This window comes from Nipponia nippon, unplaced genomic scaffold (genome assembly GCF_047370975.1).
Source record: "Nipponia nippon isolate SJK-2023a ecotype South Korea unplaced genomic scaffold, ASM4737097v1 scaffold_7, whole genome shotgun sequence".
In the NCBI taxonomy this organism is placed as follows: domain Eukaryota; kingdom Metazoa; phylum Chordata; class Aves; order Pelecaniformes; family Threskiornithidae; genus Nipponia; species Nipponia nippon.
The window spans coordinates 33,617,653-33,638,221 of NW_028262391.1; the positions used below are offsets into that span (position 1 = coordinate 33,617,653).

At 45.7% G+C, this 20,569-nt stretch overlaps 1 protein-coding gene across 1 annotated transcript in view; it reads right to left on the reverse strand.

The window, feature by feature from the left end:
• The window catches only part of NECAB2 (N-terminal EF-hand calcium binding protein 2), an 85,264-nt gene that overhangs the window by 21,379 nt on the left and 43,316 nt on the right, over window positions 1-20,569 (reverse strand). Inside the window, exon 4 of the mRNA XM_087739451.1 lies at window positions 2,352-2,377. Within this exon, the coding sequence (XP_087595577.1) occupies window positions 2,352-2,377 (26 nt within the window). The remainder of the gene's footprint in view (window positions 1-2,351; window positions 2,378-20,569) is intronic.

Below are 20,569 nucleotides of genomic sequence, written 5' to 3' on the forward strand. Positions count from 1 at the left end.
ATGTAACAGCATGATTGACAGCAGCCCTTTGCTGTTCCACGATAAGCCAAACAGCTTATTCTCACTGCAGCATGTTTATTTGTTTTATTCTTGTTACTTTACTTGGGAAAGAAAAACTGAGCAGATCTTAAAGGTACAGACTTTTTGTAAGTCCTGAAATAAAAAGCTGGACCCATACATATCAGGAGAAAGGAGCTGCTGTGGGCAGAGCACAGCCCTCAAGACCATCCAAGGAGCATCTGGGAGGAGAAACGGCATTGACTTAACCAAAGTATTCAGTTCCACTGGCTTAGCCTTATTTATTCATGTGAACATCCAAGATCAGCTCTTCCTATCCTACATGGTTCTTGCTCATGGCTCCTACACATCTGCAGAGAGCAATGGGATCAATGCTCAGCATCACTGCAACCCGGGGCTGGTGTGGGAGGAGGTGGGTGCCCCCTCCCCACCTCTCCCCTGCAAAGTTGTCACCCACCGCCCTGGTGGTCTGCAATGGGTTGATGTGCATCTCCTGGTTGTAGAGTACACCTCAGTTCGCTGGACAGCTTGTACCATTGCATGCAATGTCTGCGTTTCATTTAAACTGAAAAGTGGCAGGTACAATTTGGTAGCTGTACTCACATTTTCTGGGTGTATTAAGTGCTCCCAGCTATGACTGGGAGCTCCTCTGGGGGTAAGAAGCTACACAACCATGTTTAAGTCAGTCTAGGTGCTGGTGATCGTTGCATTCGTTGGCAGGAAAAAAACCCAGAACTTTATAAGATGCTACCTGATATGGACTAAGCCATATCAAATTTCTCATATAAACTGCAGGGCTCAAGAAATCCCTTTTAAGATGCTCTCAATGTCTTACAACACACAATCCCTTTCAAGAGAGAGACCACAGCTTCCATTTTGCCAAAATGAGGTTTTATGTTTAAACTAATACTTAGAAGAGTAGCAAGCAAATAAGAAATCGCAGGCAAGGGCAGGTATTCAGCAGATAAAGGATCTAGGCAGGATCTTGTGCTGATCAATCTTTCCTCCGGCTTTCCGCAGGAGGTGATGGGTTTATCTCACTCCTCTCCTGGCAGCTTCTCCCCTGGGAGAGGCAGCGAGGTGGGATCACACTGGGTGACAGCTATGTGATTTTCTGATTTTATCAGGCTGATGGAGAAAGCAGGGTGGGAAAATACTACCCCTGTATTTCCTGGCAAAGTTGATGGTACAAGCTGTGGGGTTTTGGTTTCTTGGGTCAGCTGGCAAGTAGACCTAATGCAATGAGAAAGGAGTGATGGGAACAAGCCCATCAGCAGACCAAAAGGATTTTATGAAAGGCTTCATTTCTTGCATACCAAAGCAACAACAGGTGGGGATAACCAGCTGAAAGGTTGCTGCCTTTGCTGCAGGCTTGAATGGTCAAAATCCTGCTGGGTGCTGTGGTGAGAAAGGCAGGGTGTGGGCAGGTGTTAACTACACCAGGAGGAGAGAAACCCTAGGCAATGTCCTGGTGCAGGCAGACCTGCAGGCTGAGATGGACAGAGAGGTGTTAAAAGTATCAGGAATAACGAGTAACCACCCCGACAAGCGCCCTTCTGGCTGCACAACCCACTCTCAGCCAGACTTCTGAAGGCAAAGTGATGAAGACCTGCGGAGGTGGCTTTATGTTCTGCATCCTGGCATGGGAGAGGAGGAGAAGAGATGGATGAGCCCTCTGTGAGGCCACACACCTCCGTCTCCCCATCTCCTCCCAAAAAGCTGGGGCACAGGAGACATTTCCCAAAACCAAGTGTCCATGGAAAAATACAGGAGACCCATGCACGAGTCACCTCCCATTGAGGCAAAGCCCTTCAGAAATCCCAGCAGGAAATACTCCCTTTCTGGTCAAGGTGTGGGACAAAACATTATCAGAGATTTTCTTTTCAGCCTTTAATTTTTGCAAGCTGTGGGAGGTGCAGCAGAGGTGGTGTACACCTTAGGCAGCCTGCTGGGAAACACGAAGGTTTGCCTAAGGAGAAACACGAAGGTTTGCCTAAGGAGAAACACATTATGGTTATTGCAGAGGGATACTGGTTTATTGAACTTCAGAGCGGAGCTGGAAGCCATGACATTGCCAGAAATTAAACTCTGGCTTGTTATTGAATAGGAGCCAGGTGCTCCACTCAGCTCTGACCCCATTTGTGTTGCAAGGAAATGAAGAAAAGTTTTGCCAATTTTCCTGTGGAATAAAGGACGAAGCAGCAGAAGTGCTGTGACCCCCCAGCTCCGCAGCCACCACGGCATCGCCAGCTTTGTAACGGGTTTCATGCATCCTTTGAAAACACACATGCACGTAACAATTGCTTTTGCTCCAAGAGAGGGACCGCACTCACCGCACAGCTCCTTGGTGTCCACATTACTGGAAGAGGGAGAGGACGAGGCAGAGGAGGAAGCAGGAAAAAAAGAGAGAGAAAGACAATTTTAATGTAAAGAACAGACAAAGGCACAGTTAGGATTTCTGCAGGCTTAACCCCAGATACCCACCTGTAATGTCACCCCCGCCCCAACATCCCCCAGCCACCAGTGGCTCTCTAAGGAGAAGGCAATGGTTGGTGCCACTCAGGGCACCCACACACCTCTGCATCTTCAGCATCTGCGCAGTTGGGACAGGTTCACACATTATTTTGGATATTCCGAGGGGGAAATGGGGACTTCTGCATCTCCCCAAGGGTGGGTCTGTGCCTATGGGGGACTTGGCACAGCAGCACCTCTGCCTTCCTCCCAAATATCCACCCTGGCAACACCCTGCTGAGGCACCCAAGGCGGCACAGGAGTGTGTTTATCCCCATTTGCTCCGAATAAAAACTGGCAAAATTTACTTTTCTAGGTGGATCAATTTTCCCGACTCTGCCCCTGCGAAGCATCCATGAGGCTGTGCACAGTTCCTCCCCAGGACTCCCTCCGGACAAAATTACACAATTACTTCTTAATACATGAACGTTTAGTTTATGTAACGACATCTCAACAGACAACCTGCTAGGGAAATAAAGATTGCTGCTAATCTCTTTGTGCCTCAGAGTCCCACACAATTATTAGTGCCATTCAAGCACTAGAATGATCTCTTAATAGAATTATATTTTATCAATCCATTTATGTCCTGGAAAGCTATTTCTTTAACTAAACTCATCACTGCCCTGTCTGACCTGTCAACATAAGTGGATTAGGGAAAGAGGTATTTTCAATGCTGCTTTCATTAGCAGCATCCTCCCGCAGCCCTGCCACGGACCCGAAAATCCTCCTGACCATGCCCTGACCAACAGGTCTGCTCCCAGCCCGCAGGACCTGGGCTCTTCCCTGTCTCCATGACCTGAAGCTTTCACTTGCTGCTGACCCTCTTTTGTGATGAGATACCCTTCTGAAGGGATGATGAGTGGCAGGAAAGCATTAATTTGGGATTGCTCTTCACTAACAAGGCCACGCATGAACCCTATCATCAAGGATTCACGACACAAAGCACAGTGCCTTTGCAGCGAGCTGAAGTACCCAGGAAAATCTCATCTCTGCTGAAATCTTTTGCTATCTTCCGCAGCAGGCTCAGACCCCATGTGAGCAGAGCAGCCTCACTGGGCTTGGCATGGCAGTGGGACGGGGCACAGGCTGCATTTCCCACTCAAATAGCATTGTCAAGAGAGCTTCTGCTTTAGCAGAGAGACTAATATAGGAGATTTTTTCTTTCTATTTAGGCTCTACCTGAGAAGACACAAGTTCCTGCAGCTCAGGGACCCTGCTGGCCTCTCACTAGATGCATTTCATCCCTTCAGCATGTTAGCCAGGTGCACTACAGCTAAGCAGAAACACATGTCTGCACTGGTGATACCTGGGGAGGAAATTCCCCAAATTCACTGTACCACCTGTGCCCTGGTTCTCCCCAAAAGCAGAGCCCCAGGTGATGTTACTGGGGACCCCTTCACCCCCACTCCTGAGCTGTGGGACCTGCCGGGTGCTGAAGGCAAACACGAACATCTTCATCGCGGGAGATACTGGCTGCCGGAAAGGTTCCACCTGACCTGTCTCATGCTGTAAAAGCACATGTTACTGAATCACACACCCTTTTGGGTAACTGATGTCTGTCATGGTATAAAAAAATCATCTCTCGTCTCAGACACCTTCACGGTGCAGGATACAACCGCGTGGCAGCTGCTGGCAGCAAGCGCGCTGGCACAAGCTTCAGCCGGAGGTGCGGGCGGCACATGCATCTCTCTGCAAAGTGAGCTTTCGCACTACTTTATCTTAATTCCCTCGGAGAATTATCATCTTTCTCAAACCCTGGAATTACTTCACTGAATCCTACCAACCCCTCCAGGGATGCTGCAAGCTCAATTTCCCTGACTTGATGTTCTCATGCCCAAATCCACTGAATACGCAGATCCAAAACACTACCCCAAAGAGTCAGCTCCTGACTGAATAGTCCACAGCGCTTCGGCAGCATGTGATTGCTAACACAGAGCCTCAGAGAAAATTCAGGTAGGGGAAGAAAGCTAGAAGATGCATTTCCAGCACTGGAACAGCCCCATGCCTGCCCGAGGACCATGGTTGGTCTTTCATCAAAGCTCTCGCCAGCACAGAGCCTGGGAAGTCAACTGATACTCTCAGGCACATGCACAGGAGTAGTTTTTACATCAGCATCACCCACAAAGTGCTTAAATAATATTTTTCAGAAGCCAGTTAGTGTTTATAAACACCTACTGAAGTGGTTATGGGTTTGCAGTTTGGACATGTTACTGAGAAAAAAAATCTATTATTGTATTCCATGTGGTTTTGCATTGTAATAATTGTTCTGCTGCTGCCAAAAATGGTCTTTTATTTCCTCACATCCTGCCATCATATTATTTAACTTAATTGTGCTTGAATGTTAACTTGGCAGAGAAGCTGCTTTTAATTTTAAGCCATTTTGCATTAAGAATAAGCCTAATTAAAGAAATTACTGAAGTCATAAGCTGACTTAATAAGAAATATGATAATATTCAGATGAAAATTTGTAAGGAGAAATCAACGGGTATTTGAGCACAACCCATGGCATTTCCTAGGATGTTTCCATCCTGCAGGAGTGTGCCCATCGGGAACATCACTGACATGAAGCCATGTCCCCATCGGTGTTACAGGGGGTTTTGCTGCCCAACGTGGGTGCTGCATAGCTGAACATGCAACACAAGGGATGTGCAATACCCAGCTACAAAACAATTTACAAGCTGCTCTGGTAGTTTAATGCTTTAGTAGCTAACCACCCCACAGGTTACGTCAGTAGGATTTTTTTATGATGCAAATATTAATGATCTGGGTTTCAAGCCTTGTGAAATGAGAGATGGCAGCTCCCCACCAATACCCTTGTCATCTCCAACGCTTCATCCCAGCACTGCCCTTCAAAAGATAGTTTTGGAGCAGTCACATATCACGAAGACCTTTGACGTGAAAACATTTTAGGTGAGCACTAGTTACTAATTTTTTTTTCAGCTGCCAAATATTCAACATTCCTGTAAGGCACAATAAACTAAAAAGAAAAATTGCAACAAGTTGTTCTAATTTTTTCAGGAAAAAAAAAAAAAATCTTTCAGCTACCAGAACACTTGGCTGTGAGTTAGCTTTTAATTTTAAGCATTCTTACATTAATAGTATGACTAATTAAAGAATTTATTGAAGCCATAACCCAGCTAACTAAGCAGAATATAATAATGTCCAAGTGAAGTTTTAAATGAAGAAATCATTGAAGACTTCTGTGTTATATAATTTTTTTCTGCATAGTAGAGGCCACATCTATCTGATCTCTTTCCAAAACAAAAGTCTTTCTTTCAAAGTAGAAAAAAATCAAGCAAATCCAAGTCTTTTTGGTTTCAGGCCTTTTTCTCTCTTTTCCAACCAATGAAGCTGTAACGTGGAGCAGCACAACCTTGCATCCCCAGTCTTGCTGGGGATGTGCACCTTTGAGATTACTTTCCAAGGCAAAGATATAATTTAGAGATCCTCCGTTTGCCGCTTGGGACCTAATTTCTTTGACAGAATATGAGCCAAACATGAGAGCTCAGCTTTCAACATAGAGCATCTTCTGAAAAATCAAGAGTACAAGTCATAAATTAATTTGGCCACAAAAAGGACTCTTTATTGCTCACCGCCCACCTCCATTTAAATACACTGGGATAATTTGACCAGATAAACATACTGGCAATAGGGAAATAGTTTTCCCTACTGGTTCGCATCCAGCTATTTAAAAGAAAAAGAAAAGTCCTCAAAGCATGGTACTCCTCCTTCGTATGTGGGAGTTTAAAGAGCAACAACCGTGCTGTGAGAGCATCTCCTCAGTGGGCTTAATTAAGTGAATTTGCCCAGAAAGTAATTATTGCCGCATGACCAGCAAGAGGAGGAGGCTGCCCAGAGTAATCGCTGTGCCTCCTGCGTACTCCAGAGATAAATACATTCCTCCCCCAAAACCCCTACCTTAAAATGTGAGCAAGAAGCTTGATGAGAGCCTGAGCTAATGAGGATCCCTAGGAAGTCACCTCTTTGCCTCACCATGTCCCTGATTGCATATTATCCAGTAGATGGGCTTTTATCAGAGTTGTCCCTATACTGACTTTCTGCTGCTTTTCCACCGGCTCAAAGCACTTCTAAGGTATTTTTTCCCTCTCTACCTGCCTTTCTTGAAACACATTGCCATTTTTGAGACCTAGGAGGTCTTCAGGACTCAGTAGGGCAAAGCCAGGGTTGTCCTGGTCCAGTGTTGGTGACAGTCCCACTACTAAGGACTAGAGCCCTGCAGAGGTCCCCTCCAACCAAAACTGCCATGAGTCTACCATCCAGCATCTCTCCCTCTCTTTCCCAACACCTCCCTGACTCCCTAAGGCAAGGCTGATGGCCTCTGACTTGCTGCTGTTCATGCATTTCTCTCCAGGCTTCTCTTCAATTATAGAGAGGAGCAGGAAAGTTATCTCAGAATGGAAAAGGTGGAGGAGCGGAGCATGAAATTCCCTTCTAAGTTTCCAGCTCAGCCAAGGGAATATGTCCCAGGCTCTCCCAACGGGGCAGCACAATCAAAAACATAATGGAAATTCAGAAGTTGCAAATACATCAAAGTCTCATCTTCACAGCGTATTTCTCATGCAAATAGCTGCCTGGATGTGCTGCTCAAATGCCACTCAACACCTGATTGGCTTCAGCTGAACATAATAACCCTTTTACGGCAGATGAAAGATTTGCATCAGCAGCCACATGGCTTAGTTGCTTCACTAGCACAGAAAATAGAGGTTTTTCTGAAATCACGTTCTACTTTTATATCCATCTTCAATTCACGGCTTTGGGTTTGTTATAAGGCTTCAAACGAACATGGGAACAAATTATCCTCTAGCATTAGCCACCTGCAAAACTCATTTTCATTTAGGAAAGCCTAAAAAACAACATGTGCAGCTGAAAAGTATTATTCTATCTGATGATAACGCCTTTTAGTCCCAGCAGCAACAGCACTGCATTATCTCAACACCTCAGAAGTGGAAAATGTACATCCAGATGCCTACTAAGAGGTCACAGATGGTCACTCTTGATCATTAGTTTCTGAACCCAAAGAAACATTTTTACACAAACTGCAGAGTGAGAGAAATTATTCCAGGCAGAGCAAGAGAAATACCAAATACTGGATGCCAGCCAGGAGCTGAATAACTTTAATTCTAAAGAACTAAGCAACTTTCCAAGCCGATCGTTGTACTTGCTGGAGAACCCTGCTAAATCCTTCCCAAGACCTACCCTAGTACCTCCTTCACCTGCCCACTCGCTTTAAAAAGCCCCATTTTTATGGTATGAAGTAAAAAAGGACTTCTAAAATCTGAGGTGCTACATGCAATGAAACATTATAAACAACATGCCAAGGCTGGCCATGACCAGAAGTGCATCCAGCCAGCTGCAGCTTCAAATGACATAGGCAAACAAGTATGTCAGTTTTGGCCTTAATTTCTTTAGTCATGGCAAGCTGGTAGTCAGGGCTCTGGTGCCCACCTGACTTTTACTTTAAAGGATGGTCTTCATCTCCTGCCAAATGTCCCTGCTTCCTGCATGAAATAAATTTAAAATGTCTTTTGCAGTGTGCTTCAGCAGGAATAATTCAAAGATGCATATACTGGCACGGGAATACCTGCCCTGCACATGATTCAGTTCAACCAATAGAGTAAGCAACAAGTCTTAAACAACCCAGCAGGTATTTTTCATTCAGCTCTGCTTTTTCCAGCAGTGCAGGGAGTACCACCTATTTAAATGCCCAGAGCGGATGGAAGAGAGCCCATTTGCAGGAGCTGATACAGACTTCACCATTCACTCCAGACAGAGCTTTCCTCCAAAATCCATATTATATGAAACAGGCGCAGTTTTGCAGAGTCCATATGGATCGCCACATAACTGGGATGATTTACATTAAAACACCTACGGGGAACAGCTCCCACGAGGGCTCCTGAAAAGGAGAGAAATGCTGCCTTCTCCAAAGCAAAACTAGTAACTTTATTCTTCCCTTGGCACGTGCTCCATCATCGAGCACCTGGGGAGCACAGTAAGGGGATCTGAAAGCCCAGCAGTGAACCACGTTTTTCTCCAAAGCACTAGTACCACAGAGAAGACGACACAGAATTGCCCAGAAACAGAGAGAAGCAAAAGGAGGATTTTGTATGAAGTTTTCACATATAGATTTTGTATTACAAAGAGCCTCATCACCTATGGTGCATGATTTGGGATTGTAACAGATTCTAGGTACTCTGGGAGACAATCTCTTTCCTCCCACTTGCCGTTGCTATTGGCAGGATTTTTGTTCACCAGTTTGAAGGCTGAAGTCCGGTGTCCCCAAGGATGTTTCACCCACCTAAACCCAGGGTGCAGCTCCTTCCTGGTCCTTGCACAGCCTTCCTCTGGATTTAGGCAGATGATGACCAAGACAGGGATGGTCTCGCTTCTTTTGCATATCACATGGCCACCGTGGCCAATGCCGCTCAGCAAGACAGAAGGTGAGCAGCAGTGGGCCTGCACAGCAAGCCTGTATTCAGACCCACTGAATATTAATATTTTAATATTAATGTTTTCATATGGCTTTCTCTGTGGCTCCTTGTCTTGATAAGCCATCTGTATTCTCATTAATACAGACACTGCCCAGATGCAGTTTTCAAACCATAAGCCTACATTCATTGGAAATTCTAGCGCCCAAAGCTGTGTGCGCTGCACAGTGCGCTTCGCTCCAGAGCACTGGGACAGCAGAGTCCTCCTTACAAGTCAGTAATCTGGAAAACACTGAATTTTCAAGGTAAACTGAACTGGCCTTCAATACAAACAAGCACAGTAAATCTGGCAGGCTCAGGATAAAACATACTCCTTTACTCATCCTATTTCAAGGCTGTTCCCTCCCTACACAAGAAGTCCCTGTGAAGTTGCTGCAGTGTCACACAGAGAGGCCAGGACAGACCTGCTCTACCTGCAGAAACACAGAGAGAAACTGCAAGGTCCTGGTTCCCTGCTGAGCACTGGCAGGTAGGGCTCTCGCTGCCCAAACCAGACAAAAAGCATCTCAGATATCCACATCTGTGGGTTCAGCAGCACCAAAGTGTCTCCTTTAGGTGACCTTCTAGCATGATGGGGAAGATCAGCAAAAGACCTTCGTGCCCTTCCTCTCCTCCTCCCCGATGTGGAAGCCCCTGGGCAGACCCATGAGGATGGCTGGTGGCTCTCCCCGGGACAGTCACACCCTCAGCAAAGTGCCACATCGCCTTACGGCCACCCCACAGCCCAGGGTGCAGGGTTTACAAGCAGACCTGCTCACTGTCATCCTTCCCACCATGCCAGAAGATGCTGAGTTCAGCTTGGAGCAGCTTTCACACCTCCGCAGTAAGGTATCTGCATTATGCAGGCTATTCCAGCTCTGATTGCAAAGGAAAAGGGGAAAAAAAAAAAGGATGGTTAGCACTGAATACTAACTCCTAATTCATTTGTCACCATGCTGAATCCCACAGGTGAGCAGCACACTTTAGGGAGCAACAGGTCCGAAAAAGCCTGGACCTGCTCCAAAAAGCCTGCGATACCCAAGTGCAGATGTCCTGCCTGGCAGCGTGTTGCAGAAAGGCAGTTGCCATGGCACTCAGCGTGAGCAGTAATTAGGGATGTGATGGGAAGATGTCTTCTCTAGCCAATGACCTGCAATGCAATTGCATTTTCCTTGTAGCAGTAATAAACCTTGTAAAAATGATGTGAAGAGGCTAGTAAACTTGTTAAACAGAATCTCTGAAGTCCAAAACCATCAAAGCCAAGGTACGGACGCAACAGCTGAAGGGATCACCTCTCCCGGCAGAGCCCCTTACCTCGGCCATGGTTTCACACTCCACTGTCCTCAAGGAAAGGTGTTTGGTGTGGATTTTTCTGGGTTTGGAAAGGGGAAAAATGTTCTGCAATGATGGCTCACGCTTTCACAGAGGGTCCCGCAAGTGATCCCACTGGCCCGGTTCCGCTTCCCATGGCTGTGGGCTGTGCGCAGGGCGCAAGGTATGATGAGCACAAGGCCCATAGACGTACGCTGGGGCTAGGTTTGGTGCTAACACCTGCTATCAGCAATATTCCTCCTTTTGCTCGTGCAGCTGATAAAACCAACATGGGCACTTTGTCAGGGTGGGGAGGATTAATCTCCCCTCGTTTGTAATACGCTCCTTCAGCAGCATGGCTCTCAGAGTTTTCGTTTCCTTTCAGGGAATCAATATCTACCATAAAGATATAGACCATGACAACATAACATGGTATTTGCTTATTTCTCATTTTTAAAGACTCCCACCTGCTGCTGTACTTTAAGGCCAGTTCAGCGCCTCACTCCCTTGGCATACCGATTTATTCTGCAGTCACGGACGTCTATGAAGCGCTGGGTCCTACCTAACGCCAGCCTGCCCGTGCAAGCCTCCGTGCAACCTGATTTCCTACCTGCAGCTGCAGGTACGGGTCAGAAATAGCACGGTGAAGACCCCAATTGCCTCTCCCACATCCCCACAAAGTACCAAGCTGCAAACTATCTCTGATGCAGACCAGATGCTTTATTTCATCAGTGGTTTCAAGACAACCAAAATAACATTTTCTATGTGGTGAAGTATTTGACAGAACAAAACACCCAGCTCTAATCATCAAGGGCACCAAGGCAAGAGATTGAATATGAATAAAAACGAAACAAATGTTCTGGATGGTGTTGGAAAACATGCTCTAAGTTCTCGCTAGTTAAAAGAGAAATAAATGTCACTTTGAAAAAAGGCGGGGCAATAAACTGGCACCTGCAGAGTACCAGACATTTGTTTGTTCATTCATCAGCAACTGCAATATGGCATTTCAGGCTGTCAGTTGGTGCTAGCCCGTCTTGCTTTGTCGCACGGCTCTGGAGCCAGGGTCTGGGTACCGCCGATGAGCCAGGCTCAGCATCAGTGAGGCTCTGCCCTTCCTGCCCTATTGCTTCTATAAATTAACATCAAAAACACAGCATAAAGGTGTAATTTTCTGCAAAGTGCTAATCATGAATCCATATCCCCAAACTCCATGGAGTGCAGGAGAAGCCCAAGTCAGAGATGTCCCACTGTTACTCTCCCTGCCTGCCCTCCGCAAAGCACCCACAGCCACCTTGCAGAGGCACGGCAGGGTTGGGGGCACCACAGCCTTCTGCAACTCAGTTGTGGGCAGGGGGATTTATTTTTTTTTTCCCCCTCCGTATCCTATCAAGCCACCCAGGATCTGCATGTGAAGAGCAAAAATTGGTGGGGTTCTTTCTGCCCGTGGAAGAAAAGGTTGGGTGATTAAGACATGCTCCTCCTGCATCTCTCTTTGTACCTTGTAAAACCATTTCACAGTCTATTAAAAATAATCGTCTTCTCTCTCTGCTTTGTCGGAGGTGGCCAGAGCCTCTAACCACTCATTTACAAAAGAAAAATCTCTCAAAAAGCTCCTAAAAACTCCGAACAAGATGACAACACAATAAAATGCCTGTTTACAGTGCAATTGATATCCTGAAAAATGTATCAATGCAGCACACTGATTTACTAAGCTTAATCCAACAGTTGGTTTCTAAGCACAGTCATCATCTTAAATAAAACAGACATTTAGTACAGTACTAAACATTTCCAAGTCTCTGCGTGTGCCAAATCCCTAATAAATTGCATCTAAACCCTCAATTTTTTTTTTTTTTGGGGGGGGGGGGGAATGGATGACTCGATCTTGAAAATATCACTCTGCCCACAAGTACACCAAAGAAAAGAGAAGGCAGGTTTAATTTCAGCCTACAAGTAACTTAGCTGCTAGAAGGGATGGCACTTCCAAATTTATTAAGTTGCTGGTTATTATACACACACTTGGGTCCAGTGTGTATATACACTGGGTTATATCAGCGCTCGCTTAATTTATCCCCAGACAGTGCCAGGCAAAACTGGGACTATAAACCTTGGAAGGACAGACTGTACATGCCACAGCCAGCACAGAGGCAGCACAGGCGACCCCTTTGCTCTCAGGGTATTTCCACCAGCTCCACTTTGGAAACACAGTGTGAATTTTTGAGATATTTCCATCACGCTGCACTGAGATAATTGATTATTGAATTCTGGCACCCTGGCCCCATGCAGAGCTAATATCTTCAGCCTGCGTCCTGTATCACAGCCCACTTCAACCAAGCCCTTCATCTTGCGTATGTGTTTCATGAACAGTAAGTACAGCAATTGCGTCTGAGTTAACAACGCATCAATTTTGCTGTCAGTCTTGTTCAAAGTGATTAGCCTCAAGATAGACTTTTAAATACCAGCTGTTTGTGATGCATTTGGACTGCTCTGTAATGTCAGCTCTGTTACTGGGATAGTTACAGCAACTGTTTTGGTTTTGTGTAATAGGGATCCCCTGTTTGCAGGAAAATATGAAAATAAAAACAGGAAGGAAAAGAATGGTTTCAACTTATGATACTCATTTACAAAATCATGACATAGCCCTCCTGTAGTGGAGTGCTCAATAAAGTGCTTTAAAAAACAAAGAAACAGAAAGTTGTCCAGATGGGCTCCCGTCCACTGCTCCGCCTTTGAACCCACAAGTGTTTTTGCAGTCTGGCCAGTTCAATGTGTGTTCCCAGCTGCTTTGTTAAAAGCCAACAACATCCACAAGCATGTTAAAACCTAATCAGCATTCAGCTAGGACTGCTTCATGCATGCCCTGCACACAGGTATAATCCTACAGTGCCACATGCTGAAAACAAGAGAGGAGGCAATCAGGTACCACTCAGTTGCATTTATGCAGCATCTCTTCTTCTCCGAGTCATGATGCTAAGAAGTGATTGGAGGGGCTCAGGTCATCACCCCACCAAATACCACTGCAGGGAACTTGCAAAGCCAACGTGGCTCCTCAGTGCCCACTGTGACAGGGACAAGAACACGACAGGCATGGGAATGTGGTGACAAACCAGTTATAAAAGTGGAAAAGATTTATGCATAACAGGGACTGGAAATCACTGCCTGGATGTCGGAGTGGTACCGTGCTGGACTCTACAGGGCTGAGTTACCCAGAGAAGAGCTATTGGCATCTGTTTGACTGAATGCCCTTGCCCTGCTGGGGTGCAGGTGACCTGGTCCTCCCTGGGCAAGAAAGCCAATGGATGCCATGATTTTTCACCTTCACAGGGACAGGTTAATGGCACTGATAACTCTCTGTGGCTTGCAGCAAAGCTATACTTCAGCCATTTTTTCACAAATTTCCCTCCACTTCTTGGCCCTCTCATTTCCATAAAAAAATAATCACTTACGCATGTTTTTAACCTCTCGTTATTTCTTTTAGCTCAGTTTTCAAAGCAAACCATTGAAACAATGAAATACTTCCTTTTTTGGGGAGGAGAAGGTCTCTCAGGCTTTTTTGCACAAACTGCCAACAGTATGAGTCAGTCAGAAATGACCTTTTTTGACGAATGAGCACTTAACATTTTGCCTATTTCTACTTGATACGGAAGCCTGGACTAACCTGATTTCTATTTGTAATCCCTGTAATATTGAACTGCAGAAGAGACAGGGAAAAACTAATTGTTCTGAGCTCAGCTGAATGATGTGCTAATTGCCAGAAGCAAATGGTAAGACATTGAGAGCATGAATTAAAATTAAATCAGCTTCCTCCTCCTTTTAGGTTTTGCAGGTATCTTTATTATCACCAAAGTTGTATGTAGAAGAGAAAGAAATCAGAGCAACAAACGTGCCCATTGGGTCCAACGATAGTTGGGATATGTGATACACAAGAGGCAGCCCCTGCATGCTGTTGCCTGTGTTTTCCCAATATCTTTGTTTCTCATGTATTCTCTTCTCCTGCCACTGAAAAATGATCTAAAAAACCTCTCCCCAAATTCAGTCCCAAGGCAGACAGCTTGCTCTGCCTACCAAGCAGCAGCTGGACACAACTGCTTCTTGATTGTGGTGCCCTATGCACACTTATTCAGAAAAAACACATGGATAAATTGGTAAGACTGGAGCTCAAACCAAAACACTACAATCTCTTTGAATGCCTACATGACTTGAACACAAGCAGCTGATTAGAATTATATATCTTAGTCACTTTTATGGTTTTAATGCAAGACCTTGGTATCTTTCCATTCCCTGGAAAAGAAAACCTCTGATGCACAGTGGCCCTGCACAGTCTGAAAAATAAGCCACCAAGCCCCGGTCCCAGCTAGAAACCCCTCCAGTGTGATATTTTGCTCCCTGTTCCTCACCCTTCGCAGTAAACACCAGCCTGCTGCTCCCAGCTCCAATCTGCCCTGCTGCCAGTATTAAACGGGCTCCCTCCAGGGACCCTGCCGAGAAGCTGCCTGGCAAAACACCTGGGAAATACAATTAGAAATAGAAAAACATCTCAAAAGTTTCTTCAAACAAGTTTCTGTGCAGTTTTTCCAGCTTTGTGTTTTTTCCAATGACCTTCACAGTGAGTGATTTTTTTTAAAAGCCCATTTTCTTTGGTGAGCCTGAGATGTTTTGTAGCTCCATCAGCACACAGCTGCTGAGCACCAGCTTTGGCACCAAGTATTTCTTCACTTAAATGAAAAGCGGAGCAGAGTATAGCATAAGTGACATGTCGGCACAGAGAAGAATAAGTTAGGGCTCAAAAAACATCTTCCACATAAACAGAAAGAACAAAATCCACCAAATGCCCACGCTCTTGAGAGCCAGAAATTAGAGCCAGACATATAATTTTTGTGCAATCATTTTGTCCCTTTCAGAAGAGACAAGAACTGTCTCTTGAATCAGTTAATCAAAATCTCAGCTGATTATACCATCCGCAGTTTGTTTCCCAGAGAGCTAATTGAGAACATTCAATATTCAAAAATTAAGTTGGTTTCAATGGGCACATCCATCTCCGTAGCGTGGGCTTCGGCTCCCAGACGAATCCGGCACTCCACTGAATCAGGTTTGCAATGCAAATAGCCAAGATTAGGGAGAGGGAGAAAAAAAACAGGAGAAAAATACTCAATCATAATCGTCATTGTTCCTTGCCCAAGATTTGGAAGTATTTTCTCTTCAACTTTGAGAGCACTGGACTGCAGAGGCCTGGAGAAAAGCACGGGCAGCATGAGCTAAAGCCCACAGTGGACTCTACCACATGGAGTGTCCTCGCACCAAAGGACACCACACCTGATGTAGGTTGTGGGAAGGCAAAGCATCTCAGAGGGTATGCCCAGGGGAACTATGGTAGCCAAAGTGGTAAAAACAGACCTTTTCCACCAGAGGAAAATAATTACTGGAGCAGAAGGACAGCAGGCTGCTGCATGATTGAAGGTACTGAAGGTGTCCAGGTCTGGAGCAGGGTTGTGTGCTGGAAAGAGGTTGTTGAGAACCTCATGTTCATTTGTGATGATGTGAAGCTCCATTTCTGCCCAAGTTGTCAGCTGGACCACAAGGTGTAGCTTTAGCTTGCACACATCAAGCTGTTCACTGCTTGCTGTTCACTTGTGAATAGATTTTGAGCTCCTTTGCCTTTGTCTCTGACCCCTCCAGAATGCCACATTGCTCTTATACAACGCCAAAACAAGAGTTTTCGAGCTCGGAGTACCACTGAGCCAGAGAGCTGCAGGGCTGCTACCGAGACGTCTTTCTTTGGCTTCTCTTGTGGGGAACAGCATCAGTCCAGACCATCAGCTACACTAGCAGCACCTTGCCACCATCTCTTCCCACTCTTTGGATGCTGCTCACCATTGTGGCGCATAGCCACGGGCACCAACTCTTATGTGTTTGCACAGGGTCTAACGTAAAACAATTTTGATCTCTGAGTATTAATGCAATCAAAGTTATGGAGAAGTAAAATTCATCTGTGCAAGCGATCAGCCCATTCTTGAGAGGTTTTGAGCCTTGCAAATACCCTGATGATGTTTGCAGAGTGTAGAAATCAGACAAGACCTGGGAGGATTTTTCCTAGCTGAGTTAGAGGAGGAAGGGGACTGGGGAGGCCAGGCAGGAGGAGCACATGCTGCTGTGCTCCCTTCCTCTCCTTAGAGGCCTCGGCACTGGCACCGATGCTCTGCACACCTGCCTCCAGCTCAAAACACACCCCGTAACCAGAAAGTCACAACTGCAGGAGACAGCTCACTCCTGCTTGTATCTCTCATTAGTGCTAACACGATCTTAACAGCTTCTCCTGCGCAATTAACAGCCAGTGAAATATAGACTTGTCGCTCCTCGTTTGCTCTGCTTCCATCAACCTTCAGTAAGCGGCACTCGCAGCCAGGCCCTGAGGAGCAGCTGTCCCAGCCATGACTGCCCAGGGCTGGACAGACCTCAGCCAGCTTTGTTTTGCCAGGCGGCAGATCGCTCCCACCAGCAGCTACGCTTGGGGTTGCAGCTGTTTAAACACCCCATACAGGGCCAGGTACACCCCATCTCCCTGCAAAAGCTCCCAACACAAAGCTACCCCCATGTGCACTGGCATTGCAGCTCTCTTGAAATGCTCGAGCTGAATCCACCACTGGAAGCAGCATGGCTGTGCTGGCACAGCGTTCTCTGGGCTGACACACTCCACTTCACAGCAGGGCTAGTTAGCACAGGCAAAGTAGTTCATCAGCATCATTACCTGTTTCTGGGGTGGCCCTGAGCCTGCCTCCCCTAGCTCTGGGGTTGAACACAGCACTCGGTTGGTAGCTGCCCTGACTGTACCCCACTACATCCCTGCACCCCAAAGCGACCCCAAATCACTCTGATTTATGATACAGCTTGCTGTGGTATCTGAGCAGCTGAGGGGTCAGGAAGGAAGGTGGCTCCATGTTTCCAGGCAGGATGTTGTTCAGCATCCGAAGGTTTGCATTTTCCTATCCATCCCCCATCATTGCCCCTCTGAGTCCAGCCCTATGTAACCACCACGAAAGACAGGAGATGGCATGCTGCTGAATGCAGTACAGGCTGGAGAACCCGATCGTCTTTGGTTCTCCATTTGTCACAATCCTCCAGCAAAAGTGACAGTCTGAGGAAGCTGTGAAGGGCTTCTGAGAAGAGATATCACTTCTGTTAATTATCCTACATGCATACTCCAACCTTTTCTAGTGTTTGCCACTGGAGAGAAGAGCTCATTTAGAGAGGGGGGAGGGGGGCGGAAAATAAAGCAATTAAAAGAATAGCTATAAGCCTAGCGAAGAGATAATAAATGACAGAGCTGTGGAATGCTAATGCCGTGTTCTTGGCTCCTTGTGAATGGACCTGTACAGCTAATCGGAGAGGTCTTGCTCCACTGAGTGGATCTCTCCTCAAAGGGTTGTCCTCTGCAGCTGTGAAAAAACGTATGAGATAGATAGAAAAGGAATTTTTAAAATCCCCTGCCAGGACTAAATTAGTTTGGTCAACAGCCATGTCTGACCTCCCCCTGCTTTCACAAGGACTGAGAGGTGCTCCTTCCTTCCAAGGGATGCAGAGCGGGTGTAAGCACTGGCCCAGGGAGCTGGAAGAAGATGGGAACTGTGGGTCAGACAAAGCAAGTTTTGTCCAGTAGCAAAGTAACATTTTGAGAAGGTTTCATCTGGTCATTTGTGACCCTGAAACTGTTTGACTTTCCATTTGCAATGTTTTTTTCCTTTTAAAGTTGATATATATCATTAGACAAGGTAAGAAAAGGTGTAGATAATTCTGCAAATATAACAGGATTTCCCAGGTGAACATCAGTCTAATGTTTTATAAAGCCCTGATTTGCCACTAAACCAAATATATATATATTTAAATGTGTGTGTACATATCATACACATAATTTGTGCAATTCCGGTAGCATTGATATTAATAGTAACATATCATTACCTCCCCATTAATCTTCAGGCAGCTCCCCATAAAGCACTGCTGAAACCTCCTGAAATAGCAGCTAAAACCAATAATGAAAAACCACCTAGCAACGTCTTGCTTTTGCCTCCTGCTCTGGTTGGGAGGAGGGAAGGAGGGCACCCAGTGTGAGAAAAACAGAGAGAAAAACACCATTTGATCATAATTTTTAAGCAACAGCAGGGTTATGAATATCATTTTGTCAAAAAAGGATTGAAACACATGACACATTTTGCACATTCCTGCTGCCAGATGAAATAATGAGCAATGATGGGACTTACAACAGCGCAGTTCTCTTACGGAGATACCTGGTCATAAAACCCCCGGGGTGGGTGTTTGGAGCCCATGCCCGCCATGCCACATCATTAACCTCCTAGAGACACTTCCCAGGCAGTCAAGAAGAAAGAAGGAGCCTCATTAATGCCCTTGGGCTATTTTGGGGTATCTCATTTCAGTTAAGCATCCTCCTAACCACACCTTGCTGCCAATGAGTTTTTCGCGGAGGAACAGTGATGCCCAAGACAGAAGCACACGCTCCTCCAGCCACAGCACATCATGACTGATTCCCTGCAGCACCACAGCTACTCCTGCATCCGTAACCAGCCTCATCTTGCCATTCATCTGCCCAACTTTTCTCCTTTCCACTGTCTTCCCAACTAAAGCAAGTCAAGAAACTGGTACAGACATTCATTTTGTCTACTCCAGTAAGGCAGTTCCCTGCTCCTAAAAATACTCTAGGAAATTGAATCAACATTTTGTAATTTGGCTGGTAACAGCAATTACTAATAATCAGCAGGAACATAATTTTTGTCATTTTCTACTCTAGCTGTAATGTAATTTCAATAGCAAACTTTGTTTTGCACACTAAACAAACATATGAGAAAAACAGAGATAAAACGGAATATAAAAAACCAGCTTTAAAAATAAACTTCAATCAAATTGCAAATAATTGTCATTTAAACAGCCTTTTGGAAAGATAAAGTTAATATTGTTCCTATGTTCTCCTGTAAAATGGAAAAATGAAAGCTCCGCTCCACTCGCTCAGTGTCAGCGGCACTCGAAATTGCAACCCTAGTGCTCAGGCATGCAGGAGGCTGGAGGCAGCATTCCTCCTGCCAGACCTCCCACAGATGCGCCGATTTACTGGGCAGACAAGAAAAGACAGGGCAAGATGAAGAGCACACACACAGCTTGAAGGACTGTACTAGATGCAAGACTGCAGTCAAGCAAACGACTTGTTTCATAGTGAAAAGCACTTTTGCACAAGGAAGCCCGGCTCTGCAATAGGTTTTCTGGAGACTGAGAGCGCTCTTGCAAATAAAAAACAAGGAATATTTCCTTCCCCCAACTTGATAAATTTGCTGTAGGTGTCTATGCTTTCCAAATCAATAAGCAAGTGCCAATTTCATGCAAGGATTTAACTTGGAAGTGTGACCAACTCATGGCTTTTCCTTCCAGCCAAGAACAGCAGATGCTACGCTGCTCTGTGCAAGTATTGGTCCCTAACGTGTATTGATGACTGGATCAAGCCAGCTTGGGAAAAGAAAAATACTATTCAATAGTAACGAATACTATTGTGGGAACTCTTGCCACGCTCAGGAGCAGCTCAGCGAGACCCCGCTTGTCGGCAGCACTGTTGCATGACATTTAGAAATGACACATTGTCTCTCTGTCCAGTTTAGAAGACATCCCTTACCAAGGCTCAGAGCAAGCTGCAGGCTGTCTACAATCCCCAAGCAAAAACGGACTGCAATCCAATTTCCCATTTCCAGAACGCCAGAGGAAACATCTGCACACTAACCCCCATACACCCCGGGTTATGCAGACATCAGCTGTCTGCATCCTTTCAAAGGCCAGATGAAAGTTTGTAAGCTCAGGCAATGCTATAAACTATTTCAGAAGAGAGGCAGGTGAGCACCCAAGTCCCAGAGTTTGTAGAGATCCCACCCAGGAGCATCACCTGGAGCTCGATAAATAGACCCACAAAGCATAAGGCAGCATCTAGTGTCTATTGAAGAGGAACCATTAGAAGGGACAGATCATTCTCAGTTAATTTCAGTAACAAGATCATTTAAGTTCCTTTGATTAATTATTCAGTGAACAGTATATACCACGCTGGTCTTTGGCATTTCAATCTTGGAACAAACTTTGGGAAGTACTCACATTGGAAAGACAGGATTTTGAGAAACCTCACATTTACTTTGCTTTCAGAAACATCTTCAGCCCTTGTACCAGGTTGATGAGCTTTACATCTGCTGCTTTGGTGCCAGCGCACT